This window comes from Anabrus simplex, chromosome 1 (genome assembly GCF_040414725.1).
Source record: "Anabrus simplex isolate iqAnaSimp1 chromosome 1, ASM4041472v1, whole genome shotgun sequence".
Classification (NCBI taxonomy): domain Eukaryota; kingdom Metazoa; phylum Arthropoda; class Insecta; order Orthoptera; family Tettigoniidae; genus Anabrus; species Anabrus simplex.
This window is the reverse complement of record NC_090265.1, coordinates 527129921-527144219: the sequence shown is the minus strand read 5'-3', so window position 1 is coordinate 527144219 and position 14299 is coordinate 527129921. Positions and strand designations below refer to the sequence as shown.

The 14299-nt window shown below is 38.5% G+C and overlaps 2 protein-coding genes across 4 annotated transcripts in view; both read right to left on the bottom strand.

Moving 5' to 3' along the window:
• Positions 1-14299, bottom strand: part of LOC136857087 (transferrin) — a 389183-nt gene that overhangs the window by 276716 nt on the left and 98168 nt on the right. The window lies entirely within an intron of this gene.
• LOC137497037 (protein N-terminal glutamine amidohydrolase-like) lies at positions 2027-2779 on the bottom strand. The gene has a single exon (XM_068225558.1). The coding sequence runs from the start codon at positions 2633-2635 to the stop codon at positions 2027-2029; it is 609 nt and encodes a 202-aa protein (XP_068081659.1). The 5' UTR covers positions 2636-2779.

Genomic DNA, 14299 nt, shown 5'->3' with positions numbered 1-14299 from the left:
CTGACCTGCATACCCTATCAACTGTTCACCTAGTCTTTTCTTAAATGATTTCAAAGAATATTATTCCAGTCCATAATTCCTCTTCCAATAAATAAATACCTGCCACAATTTAGCCTTTTGAATTCCAACTTTATCTTCATATATGTAACCTGTTGCGCAGAAAGGTATACAAAGTTGTCAATGAAAATTTTACAGCAGAGCTGAATAAAAGTGTCTAGAGTGTAAAAATTGCAATTCTATGTTTTGACTTCTTGCACTACCTATAGGTCTTCTTAACAAACTAAGTTATGCAGCAGTTCAAGTCTTCACCACTCGATGTCATGAAAATTTGGTACAATTAGTAAGAAAATTAGTGCAAGCTGTAACTGCATTTTTCTCAAAATACAATTTTCTTAATAGCAACAGCAAGCAATTAATATCTTCTAAAGCATGAATTCTTTTTTGAAATGCTCGGTATCTAATGCCAATTTTAGAACCATAAAAACCTTAAAAGTGAAAAATCTGACTTTAGGTCTCTTTCCACACACAGGTCACATATTATGATCTTTCCTACTTTTAAGAACTCCATTCAAGCTTATTCGTCTAGTAGTATCATTCCCACCATGTCTCCATTGACAGCTTGGAACATACTACTTAGACAAGCAGCTCATCCCCTTACTCCCAATTCATCCAAGCCCAAAGATTATAACATTTTCATAACACTATTCACTCATCAGAAATCACCCGGGAAAAATTGTGCTTATTTCCTTTGGATCTTTTCCACGTCTCAAATCAAGTAATCCTGGTGATCGTCCCATACATCAGAACCATACTTTAATTGTGATCTTACTAGTAACACGCCCTCTCCTGTACATCCTGCCAGGCTGAGTAGCTCAGGTGGTAAAGCACTCTCCTCCTGAGATCAAAATGGTAGGTTCGAACCCATCTCAGTCCTGCGGTATTTGAAGGTGCTCAAATACGCTAGCCTTGTGTCAGTAGATTTACCAGCATGTAAAATAACTCCTGCGGGACAAAATTCCCACACACTGGCGTCTCCGGAAACAATTAGTCTCCTTAACGTCTGACTATAAGACCATTTCAGCTGACTATCAGGCTATCTTGAGAAAGTTTGCATCTAGTAGCTGAAATTCTGACATCTCATCAACTAAGGTGCGAGGAAGAAGACTACTTGCTATCAGATACTAGCCACAGAAGCCTTAAGCAGTCTGGATAAAATAAAAATTTGATAACATCACACTCTTTCAGTCAACACATTGCATAACCAATCATTAACATTTATCCCAGGTAACTAATATCAATGGAAGCACTCATTTCTTTTCATTTTAACCAGATGTTCTCAAGTTTCCTCACTTGCCTCCTATGTGATTTTTCAAGTGATAATTCCATACTGCATTAACTAGAACTCAAAATTTGGTTGTCAGGTGATTTACAAGCACAGTCATATTCACAGATCTATCATATTTCTCAAACCTTTTGCAAGGGGGTAGGGAGGGGAGGGGGAACACACATTATATCAACTCATGAAACACATTGTTGGTTAAAATCTCAAGTACCTTAGAGAAATTTGTATATTTATTTATTTATTCCATTCTTGGATAAAAATAATATATATGCAAGTGCTAAATAGAGAATCAGCTTGCAAATTACTTTATCATCATTAATAGGATTTACAGAGGTTTGCAGACTGAATGCTGAAAGGCATAACAGTCTACAATGTAGACATATGTACCATTACTAAGAAAAGCTCTTTAAATTTCATTAGAACTTCAATCACTGCACTTAGGCATGAACAAGGACTACAAGAAAATAGTCAAAAAGCCCTTTATTAATTATAACAATTATAGCAGTATAATTTCATCCAGAAAATTGAAGTCACATAAAAGGAATCTTTGTAAAGAAATGAGAAAGACAGAAACCTTATTGTAATAAAAGAGGGAAGGAAATATTTGAGTAGTTTGAAAGCAACAAGCTTGACTGAAGATGAGGAAGATTCAAACGAGGACATGTGGGCACCATTCCAACAGTCTTAGCTCACTTTGGTGGGATCCATATTAATAAAGTCATCCAAGTTGTGAGGGTTTGCTGCAGAAGTGATAGGAGGATAGTCAGGAGGTGGTTTGATCCAAGAGCCGTCAGAACGTTTCATGTGGCGCCTGTCTGATGCAAAATGTTGGAGAAACAGAGATGCTGAAATTACACGGAAATACCTGAAATACTCTGGTTTCAAAATGTGGTCAGTGCGGAACGTTTCTGTAACATACTTGTGGAGGTAAGTAGGGTATGGTAGTTCGGAGTCAAGATCATACACCAAACATCTGTCATCGGGTGTGTACAGGAACAGCTCATGATAGTCCCAAATGACTAACTTCTCTTCTTCCTTGCCAGCCTTTTGTCTCCATAGAGGCACTGTGCGACTATCATTGGATACAAATACAACATAGCAGTGCTGCAACTCTCCAGAATGTCTTGTGCTGATGTCCTGGCATAATTTCCACACATTTTCTTCACAGTAAGCAGGCGTATATTTACAATCTGATCTTTGTGAGAATAGATTTAGGATGGGTTTTTTCGTTGTGTTGGTAACAACTCCAGTATCTTGCCTTTGAATTTTGCTTGGATGTGACACCGATGCCATGGTTTAATGATTTATTGGGAAAAAAGTATCAGTACTAAGTCACGGTTCCAACAAATGAATCAACAAACACTATTCACATCACCATGCCATTTTATAGGAGGGTAAACAGAAACGTGATCTTTTTGCACAGACACTTCTCAAAACATTCCAACATATTGATGCAGCACGGGCACGTCCTACATCTACCGGCTTTTAAAACGCCAGCTATATCTTGCTGGAATCCTGCAATATGTTATTGTAAATCTACAGTGTAATTATTTCAAAACCATCCATCTCCTCATGCACATTGCTAAATGCGAAGGAATGAGCATAGTCCAGACAAGAGATTAATTAAGCACAATCTGAAGAACACATCACTGAATAATTGTTGATACTTTACACATACCTATAAACAATACTGAACATTATGTCCTTTTGTGCATATGTTTTCTTGTATATTTTGCTAAAAATTTGTATCCATGGTGAAGTCATACTATCTTGAGGTTAACCAAATGACATAAAATGCTCATGTACACATAATCTTCTAAGGTTATTTACAAATACAATCTGTAAAGAACCAAATCAAGGTACCTTAGCACAACATTTCTTAACCTTTTCTGCAGGTGGCAACCACTCTTGTAAACTAAAATGTTCCATGGATCACCTTACTCTTGCATTGCTTGGAAACAATTTTATCACACTTTGTGAGATATACAGTATGTTAATCAGGTAATACATCAACATTTTTAAAACTGTATTACTTACAATTCCCTTCATTTTTTAGTAAGATTAATATCTTTTTTAATAACTGGAGACTATCAATTAATATTTTGGAATAGAATTTGCATCATCTCTACTTCAACAGAAAAAAAAAAAAAAAAGTTATTCAAACAGTGTGGGCACTTACCTCAACCCCATGAACCTGGGTCTAATATTTGGGTAGCCAGGTTCTGCCTGTCACAAGCCACGACAAGGGGTGAGTGATAGAGGAGTAACACCTATCAAAAAACTTGGTCCAGTTGGCTCAGATTGCAGAAGATGGTCAAAGGTTTGGACAATGGAAGATGACTTACCATCTCAAGAGCAGAAAAAATGGAAGACCTAGTATCACCTAGCAGCTTCAAAATCCATTTGTACTCTACAATACCTGGCAGTATATACACAATGTACTAGCTGGCAAAAGATGGTTTAAAGGAGGGAGTAAAGGGAATGTGACAGAACAATAAAAGTTAAAATAGCACGAAATGGAAAGAACAATGAGACAGTGCAAGTGTATGTTCCAAAGGCAGGCTATACATCACAAGAAAAAGAAGACTTTGAAGAAGAAATGCAGAAGCAGCTGGGAGGAAAAAAAAAACATTATAGTAATCAGAGATTTGAATGCACCACTGGCAAAGAAAGGCAAGGGTATGAAAATGTGCTTAGAAAAGAGGGTTGAGGGAGTCAAAATGAGGAAGGTGAAAATTTGCTGGATTTCTGCAAAAGGAATGGTTTGTTGTTTGGAAACTCTTGGTTCAAAAAGAAAGAGAGCTATAAAATAATCTGGTACAGTAGCAGTAGAGACTGGTCTAGAAAGTCAGTGGTGGACTACTGGTATATGCTCTTTGACAGAGAAATGAAAACGGGCATTACGGTCATTAAAGTAATACCATCCGAAGCCCTGGACAGTAGGCATCAACTGCTGGTAATGAATATGAGAGAGTCTAAGGACAAGATGGGAGACAGAAAATGAAGAGAGATAAATAAAAGTATATAAGCTGAAAGAGGAGGAAACTAGGGAAGAGTATATTAAAATAGTGAAGGAAAACATGCAACAGATGAACCATAAATGGAATAAGAGGAGTTAAAACAGAAGTAGTATGTGGAAGGACTAGTATGAGGAAAAAAAGATGGAAGGAAATCCCATGGTGGAATGATTGAATGAAAGATATGGTGCATAAGATGAATAGTGCCTTTAGGACATCATCATTATCTTGCACAGCTTCCAGCCTATTGCTGGGTCTGTTTAGAATATAAACATCTTCATCATCTTCTGCCTTCCCACCATCTCTGTCATCACTTTAGTCCAGTCCTCCCCTGTTTTTTTCACGTACTCCTCTACTACTTTCAGCCATCTGTCCCTTGGTTTTCCTCTGGGTCACCTGCATTTCTTTATCATTTCTTCTATTTTCCAGTAATAAGCTGCCTAGGTACTTGAAGCTAATCACCTTCCTCAGCTGTCCCCCACCAACTGCTACTCCAGTTGTTGGATCTGTCCTTCTTCCTGGTTTCAAGTACTATCTCAATTCTTTACCTTAAATGTTATGCTCGTACTATTCCATCCTATGTATCCAACTGCTCCTGAACTTCCTCCTGCTTATTTCCCCACACCATCAAATCTTCTGCAAACACCATTGCTTTCATCTTTTCTTCCCCAATTTCCTCTACCACTCTCATCGTTATATCATCCCTGACTGCAAAGAAAAGTAAAGGTGAGAGTGCACTTCCTTGTTTCCAGCCATTCTTCTGTTCTAGCCAATCTGTTTTCTCTCCTCCTACTTTCAGACAAATGACACTCCCTTGATACATCTCCTTACCCTCCTATAACCTGTTTCCCAACTCCTGTATTTTCTAGGACCTTTGATATCTTACTTCTACACACACTATCATAGGCCTTTTCATTATCCATGAAGGTCATCAGCGTTCTTTTCAACTTTCATAATGCTGTTCTTGTAGCTGTCTTACTGCAAAGTAAGACCTACTGTGGATCTTTCTGGTCTGGAGACCTACTGTTGGTCCCTCAGACCTCCTCCTACTTTAGCTCTAGTCTGTCCCTCCAGAATCTTTTCACAATGATACATTACAGTAACTCCCCAATAGATTTTTACACTCCCTTCTACTACCTTTTCTGAAGACAGGTACAATTATTCCCTTCCTCTAGTCTCCTGGTGTCTTCTCCTTCCATACAGCTTGGACGGACGGACGGGACGGGACGGGATGGATAACAATACATTTTATACTGCACTCTGCCAAAACCTGGCTGCTCAATAAGGAAGACATCAAGGGGCTGGAATTTTCTGATAAATGATGTTAGTGTCGAATGGAGAAAGTAAGTTGGACGAGAAAGTTGAACAAAGCTGAGTTATTAGGTACTGTATAGGAGTCAGATTTAACGTGACAGTTCATGCGGACAGGCCAAAGGCTTCACTATGGCAGTTTGATGCTGAAGTAATTGAAGGCAAAATATCTGGCAACAGCCCCCAAAGAAGACCAAGAAAGAACTTTATGAAGACATTCTGTGAGAATGCCGACTGTTAAGCTATGAAGATTTGAAATGTTTGCAAACACCACCAGTCGCAAGACTGAATACCTCACAATAACAAACAACACGTTCACGTTCTGCCATACCAAGATCCATTCTTTCTGCAATCACTATAGTTCTGAGTTGGCTGTCACTTTTCAAGAATCCCGTAGGTCCTTCACAGATATCATAGTGGTCTGAGGGCACAAAAAGTCTCTGCTCTACTCTTCACCCCAACAAGCACTTCCATACTTCATACCACTGCCCTTCTCCCATGACATTACAAGGGGTTGGAATTATGGAAGAACCAGATGGGAATACCTGGTTTTGGCCCTAAGCTCCTCTTCAAGAATTTAAGGAAATAAGTCAAGTCAAAGCAAAGCCATCTTCGTACAGACCATCAAGGCCTTTGGAAGAGAGGAAGGTAAAGGCACTAAGTGAAATGGAGTGGTTAGCTCTATGCATGGCTGTCTTTGCCCCCCAGAAATTAACCTGGTACTCATTTTGACATAGGCTGAGTTTACCTCAGAGACCTGTGCACTCCAGAAGTGGAAATCTCATTTCTTTTGACTTCCTGATGGGGAATCGAACCCACATCTATCCGGGTGAACCAAGCTCCCCTTCACTACCTCTGCTAGTCAGCCCCTCCTAAGTCAAGTAGGTACAGTATGTATTTCTCTAAAAATTGAGCTATTTGACCTATGCGGTGCAAATCGTGTACTGTACCTGTAAGCTTGAATTTGAGAAATGGTGACTAAGCCCAGAGATAAGGAATCAAGTGACATCAACTCAGTCTCTCAGGGTTTTTATTACAAGTTCAAAATATAATTGCACTCGGTCATTCAAGGAACTACTGCTTCTCTGTGACCAGTGCTCTGTCATCTGGCTCTCTCACAGATACAACAGCGCATTAAATCGAAGAATGCTCAGTTAATCAGTCATTAGTCCTTGCCTCCTTTCCCTCCAACATCACTAGCCTCCGAAGGATCAACACAAGTTCCATTCTGAATTTGTCCTATTCTTCTTATATCTGTCACAGTCACAAATTCTTCTCTAAAATTCAATTTGTCCTGTTGGTAATACGAGACTCAAATGATGACACTACTCAGGCCACTGACGTGCCCACTGCTCACCCCGCTATCTACCAACAGCGATAAACAAATATTAGCACCTCTATGCCCAAGTGCAATTGTATTTTGAATATGTAATACTAAGAGAATTTCAAGGATTCTACATTATATTTTGAATTTTTAGTCTATCTAGCCCATAAAAGAATTTTTAAAAGAGGCTCAGTACGTGTTATCTATGCAAGATCTAAAGAGAACAAGAACATTTTAAAATGGAAAACAAGAAACCATCTATCAATTGTAAACCTCACTTAAGGTAAGCTCCCCCTGTGGATCAGTGATAGTGTCAACCTGATCCCAAGGTCGCTGGTTCAAACTCGGCAAAGGTAGTCTGATTTTTTGAAACGGCCGAGTGAACCTCAGGGTCATGTGCACTCTAGAAGTGGAAATCTTGTCCATTCAACATTCCATGTTGTGCAATATCAGCATGTAAAAGATCTCCGGTGTTGCATTTGAAGTTTACCCAAAAAATTTAAAACACAGCCTTAGATTGTCCTACAGAGAAATCCAGTTGACACTGCCATCTGGTAGAGTAAAACAGAATGTTAAAATTGACATGCAGGTAGCCTAATCATCAACATCCACCTTTCCCCTTATCCAGCTCCTGCTGGGTCGGGGCATTCATGGCACTTTTCCACCTTCCTCTCTCCTTCCACCATTTTGTCCCAGTCCAGGTTACTTCTTCTTGCACTCCTCTTTATCGAATCAATCCACCTTGTTCTATATCTCCGTCCTACTCTCTTTCTCTCAAACTTCATCTCCATCATCTGTTTTGGTAATCTTTCCTCCTCCATCCTCTTTACATGTCCAAACCATCATAGTTTACTCCCATCAATTCCTTCATTCGGGTTTTCCATTCCGACCTCTTTGCTCACATCTTTGTTTCTCTTCTGTCTTTCCTATCATACTTTTTAGATATTTCATTTCTCTGGCTTGAATTATACTCTCCTCCTTACTTGTCACAGTCCAGTTCACAGCTGTGCAGGTCAATATCGGTGCATAATTAATTTTGTACATGATCTCTTTTACACTTCCTTATTCCAGACAAAGTTTCTTACACTCCGGTAGAATACATGGCCCCGTTGCATTCTACATTAATTCACTCCCTAGGTGTCCGGCTCCATGGCTAAATGGTTAGTGTGCTGTCCTTTGGTCACAAGGGTCCCGGGTTCGATTTCCGGCAGGGTTGGGAATTTTAACCATAAATGGTTAATTCCGCTGGGTGTACGTGTCATCTTCACCATCATTTCATCCTCCTCATGATGCGCAGGTCGCCTATGGGAATCAAATCAAAAGACCTGCATCTGGCGAGCCAAACTTGTCCTCGGACACTCCCGGCACTAAATACCATATGCCATTTCATTTCTTACTCCCTAGGAATTTGAAACTGTCAACACTTTCAAGGTTTATACTCTAATTTTCACAATGCCTTTCCCTTGTCTTTCTCCTCTTGATATCACTGTGGTCTTGCTTTGCTCTGTGCAGATTTTCATACCATACTTTTCAATTTTCTTGTTCAATGCATCAAGTTGTTCTTGAACTTTTTTGCTGTCCATTCCCCAGACCACAATATCATCTGTGAATAGTAATAATTTCATCTCCCTATTCCTACATGCTTCCTTTGTCTCCTTTACAATTTCGTCCATAACCATATAACGGACTCAGCTTTCCACCACCAGCGAACTTCATACTTTGGGGATCTCCATCTGCATCAACTGTGGAAATTATACTATTTGCATCCCACTGTGTGCTCTACTTTGAACTGTATTGTATGCTATCCCACCCACTACTGTGTTGTACGACATAAAGAACCTCGCTTTTTGCCTCTTGAACTATTTGGATATTTCTCTCATCTGTTCTACGTTCCAAATCACCTGACTCTCGTTCTCAATCTTTTTGCTGACGCAACCTTCCTCATGCATCACACCTTTGTCTTGTGTTTAAGTGGACGCCTATAAATCTCGAAGCTGTATCTCGTACCTCTTTCATCGTCGTGTGCTACCATTGATGGAGACATCACTCTACCTTCCTTCCAGCTAAGGTAGGACTTTATCCTGAAATTCTGTATGTTTATTTCATTGCGGACAGTCACTATCGGTCACTATGGACTCTTTAAGTTAAAAATAAATAAATAAATCAATCAATCAATCAATCAATCAATCAATCAATCAATCAATCAATTTATTGTTAAACTTATTTCATTCTCCCTTTACAGGAGTGGGCTGTCAGCACTACGAAGAGCTCTTAGGCTATTGATATATGGTTTTATTTACATTTGTTACACTTTTGTGGGTGCTGTGTGATATATCACACATTTTCAAACTTGTAAGACATAAAAAAGTAGAAATACATAAATAAAGCATTTTTCTTGCTATTTAGCATTATGTGGATGAAAGTTCTTTTATGTTGCTAATTTAAATTGTCTTGGAGAATGTTTCACATACGAAGTGTGTGTATATATAAGTTATGACCATACACGAATTATATTTATAATTAAGCATGAACATATTGCTTACAAAAATATTGTATTGAAACTGTCTCATGATGCATCTAATGATCAACCTCAACAGATGGGGAGACTAAGAATAAAACAGTCTCTATATAAAGGCTGTAGTCAACATGCACACATTCTACTGGGATATTACAATATATATATATATATATATATATATATACACACTCAAGTTCAAACAATAATAATAATTGTACCGGGCGGTACACCTCTACACCGTTTATTTAAAAGTTGCGCCAGTTGAAACTCCTCTTCTGGAGGAAGGTTGAACTTTATCTACTCTATTAATTCTCTACTTTCTCAGAAGATGTCACCACGTGGAAAATTTTGAGTTTTTGAACTGTGTCACTTTTGATGTGTTTTTGTTTCGCTTGAAGTAAGAAGTGTGAACTTTCTCTTCTAGAGGACACTACTGAAGATCAACAATAGCGCACCCTAGTGCGGAGTCAAAGAACTATTTTGTTGGAGAAAATTTTATTTCAAAAGTTTGTTTCTTGTTAAATTTCTTTCTGTTATTGTTTAAGTTGGCTGTATACCCCTCTTTTTCCCCTTGTTTTAGATTTATCCAATCCCGAATTTCTTTTAGTAATTTCTGACCAATCTGGTGTATCTTCCCCCAACTTGTATCTGTTGCGGGGTCCTATCCAATAAAAACATTGTGGGCGGGTGTTTTCATTCCCCTAACGCCTAGAAACTTCCGCGAGAGTATATAAACTGCTGATTTTAGGGTCTCCGGGCCACTTCTGTTCCATCTTTCAGTGTATTAAGTACATAGCAGGAGGCGGGAAGCGCCTCTTTCCTCGGCGGCGGTCAACAATAAGGTAATGGCCGATTAATAAATTCTTTCTTTTCTTGTTCAGCAGTTTAACTTTCGGGGCGGGTTCTAAGCGTTCAACCATGTAACCGTTTCCTAAAATGTAAAAACAACTGGTATCTATTCTATTTTAAAACGACATATCGGGATAGAGAGTGCTTAACCCTCTCGAGCTCCCACTCACATCGTCTTGAGGTGAACTTATTCTCTCATCCAATTCTTCCGTAATGTAATGTAAATTGCTATTAAGTCACCTCTGTAGTATGGGATTAGCCCTTGTAATAACGGCCTAGTGCCAAAGTAGGTTTTAAAATCAAAGTGTATTAGGAGTGCAAGTTCGCCTCCTCTCAAATTGTTTTAGAGGTCATTCAATTAACCTGCTTTTCATTTAATAGACCTCAGTAGATTGGGTATTTTACCCCTGTGTTTATGTCCGTTGAGGACAACTTGAAGGTGGAGTTTGGTGTGGCCTAGGAGAGGCTTAAATTAAAGAGTGTGTGGCTCTTTTGGAAACGGAGTGTTGTATGCCTCGAGGAGGCTTTACTGTGTAATTTGGAGCAAGTGCTCCAGGGTTTGATTGGGGTCTTCTGCCCCTTTGTTAAAATTTGTATATCGGAAAGTTGGGCTAGTTGCTCAAAAATTGTGAACTCAGGGCTCGAAGCCCAAACTCTGTAATCCCTGTAATTGTACATTTCATATTGTGTTTCGGCTACTAATTACCTGTTCTTTGTTATTACTTAATATTGAAAAGGAAATATAACCTTGTTAACTTTTACATTAACTTTGATTCCGTAGTTTGAGACCCATTCACGCCCGCACCTTCTTACACCTCTACCTACCACCAAAACTCGGTAACAATAATAATATTCTCCATCTGGCTTATATCTAACAAAACAGAGTATTGTATTACTTATTATTCTGTAGTGGTTGTCATCATGAAAGAAGGTAAAAAAAAAAAGTCAAGAATCTATATATATTAAGAGTTTTGTCTGTACATTGCTCAGAATTTAAAAAGGATGGTATTTCAGTATCAGTCATGCCCACAGTAACAAGGTAATGCCCTTTTTACTTTTCCATGATTTCTGTCTGTATGTCTGCCTGCCTGCCTGTATGTATGTACACGCATCACGAGAAAACGGCGGAAGAGAATTTAATGAAAACTGGTATACAAAGTCGGGTAATAAGTCACTACAATCTAGGCCATAAATAATTTTATTCATGCTGGCTGAAATGGTAGTTTAGGCGAAGGCTTAAAATGTAATTCTCAAATATTTATTTTAATAGTGGTCATATCTTAATAAAAATTGGTGTACAAAGTCTGGGAATAAGTCGCTATAATCTAGGCCTTAAATCATTTTATTCACGTTGAACGAAATGGTAGTTTAGTGGTAGGCCTAAAATTTAATTCTCAAATAATTATGTTATTAGTGGTCGTATCGATAAATACTACATAACTAAAGTTATATAGTATTATATTTCGGATAATTTATGTCTCATACATTGTTACCATACCGGCTATCAGAGATACCTGTGAATTTGGATTTTTGTTACTAAGTCCTTATCAGCGCCGAGTCACGAGAAAATGGGTAGACAGGATTTAATGAAAATCGGCATGTTAAGTCGGAGAATAAGGAACTACAGTCTACACTCTAAATAATTTTATAAGACGCCCTAAAATCACAGAGCCGAAAGAAAACTAAATGTGAAGGCCTACAATATAGAACGCTCATAAAAATGATCAACAATAACATTACATTGACCACTGTTTGTTGTGATGTGCTTTGTCTTCTGTTGCCACTCATCTCCGATAAATAGGATTACTGCTGCGTACCTAGTATTTTTTTTAATATGCCTTACGTCACACTGACACAGTTAGGTCTTATGGCGATGATGGGATAGGAAAGGGCTATGAGTGTGAATAACTGGCCTTGGCCTTAATTAAGGTATAGCCCCAGAATTTGCCTGGAGTGAAAATGGGAATCCACGGAATAACACCTTCAAGACTGCCGACATTGGGATTCGAATCCACTATCTCCCGGATGCAAGCTCACAGCTGCGCACCCCTAACCACATGGCCAACTCGCCCAGTCGTACGAGTGTAACAGTCTGCCTAAATATTGGCAGGAAGTAGCTGGGGAGTTAGGTAACTTTCTTCTTTAGCATGACATTCCTCTGTTTCATCAATTTTCCGATACTACTGGTACGTAACACAACGGTTCATCATAGCATTCGAGCTATTCAATCCCTACTCTTAGGCACTGACTGGAATGAGAAGTGTGCATATTTAACAGAATAATGGCAGAGAAGTGTTCACGGCTGTCTGTGGCCTGGTCATTCCAGCTCTGGAACTTTGGACTGTTAGATCAACACCACAGTACTGTACAAGTAATAAATCTCACTGTAGACTGTACTGGACACATATTATATGTTTTATATTTACATTTGATATATTTTATTTTATATGTTTTCACAATAGTTTTAAGCCTATTTGATTTTCTATTATGTAAATGTCGAATCTTAGGGTACCATATATTTTAAGGACACTAGGTTCGGGGCTCTGACCTAACTTTAGGCTAAGATTTATTTTCGGCTGATGATGCTTACGACAGTTAAGCGAAACATGTCCCAACTTACAACACCAGTTGTAATGTTTATATCCTAAATATAAGGAAAGATAAGTATTGGAAATGTGGTGTAAATTATTATTCTTATTTTAATGTTCATAACTGTAGTACTGTTCGTTAAAAGTGAGAAAATGTGCAGTTTTTAATTTGATCGAGTATTTTATATGATAAAATTGCTTTTAATCGCTACATTCCTACTGACGTTTTTGCAATGACCTATATCGACTTCAGTTAGGAAAACCATAAAGTCAGTTTTTCTGAGAATCCCGTAGTGAAGCACGGGTACATCAGCTAGTCATGTCAATAAACATAGCCATGTTGACATAGTGTGTAGTACATAGTTGGCAATTGCAATACATGGCGGTGGTATCACAGTAAGGTTTGTTGTCATGAATAGCCAGCAAACCAAGATGAAAATATGAAAATCATGCCCAGGAATGTGCTTTAACCTTTTCACTGCTGAGTTTTGATGACTAGGCGAGCCCTCTGACCCGTTTTTTTTTTTTTTTTTTTTTTTTTTTTTTAACTAAGTGAGATTATATTTTACACCATATTTTCACAGCCGGATGCCCTTTCTGATGCAAACCTCAGTTGAGAAGATAATGAATATGAAATGAATGATGGTGAATAAAAATGGGTAAGGAAGTGGAAAGAATCAGCTGTGGCTAATGAATAGGAACTGTCCCAGATTTGCTTGGGAGTAAAAAAGGGAAACCACACCCAAAAAAAAAATCTCAGGACAACTGACGGTGGGGTTCGAACCCACTTCCCTGCCGAGTGCAGAGCTTGGCTCCATAGCCGTAGCATGTTAATACATGCGGCTACTCCGTTCGGTGATATTATTACTGAAATATAACATAAAATTGTTGATCCAAGAACTGGTATTATAAAAATCATTGACATTTGGGAAAAATAGAATTTACAGTATCTGAGGAGGGGGTGACAATTCAGTATCGCCACTTAGATATTCTCCATCATCATTATCAAAATATAGCTCTATTTATGAGGGAACATTCAATTTCGTCGTCAACAAGAGATGTATACTTCAAAACACCATGATGGCTACATGTTAGCGGGAAAGATTTTCCACTCCAATGAAACTGAAATAACACCAGATCGCTTTCAAAACATGCAAAATGGAGTGGTATACCTGCTGTACAGAACTTCTTTGAGCATTTCCGCAGAATCTCAAAGCATGACACTATGTCACATTCATTTGTGAGATTGCTGAAGTACACACTGCACCAAAACGTATATATACAGGTTTGGCAGTGAATGGGTTAAATCTACTATTGCTAAAATGTTTTCATTCCTGCCCTGAAGGGGGA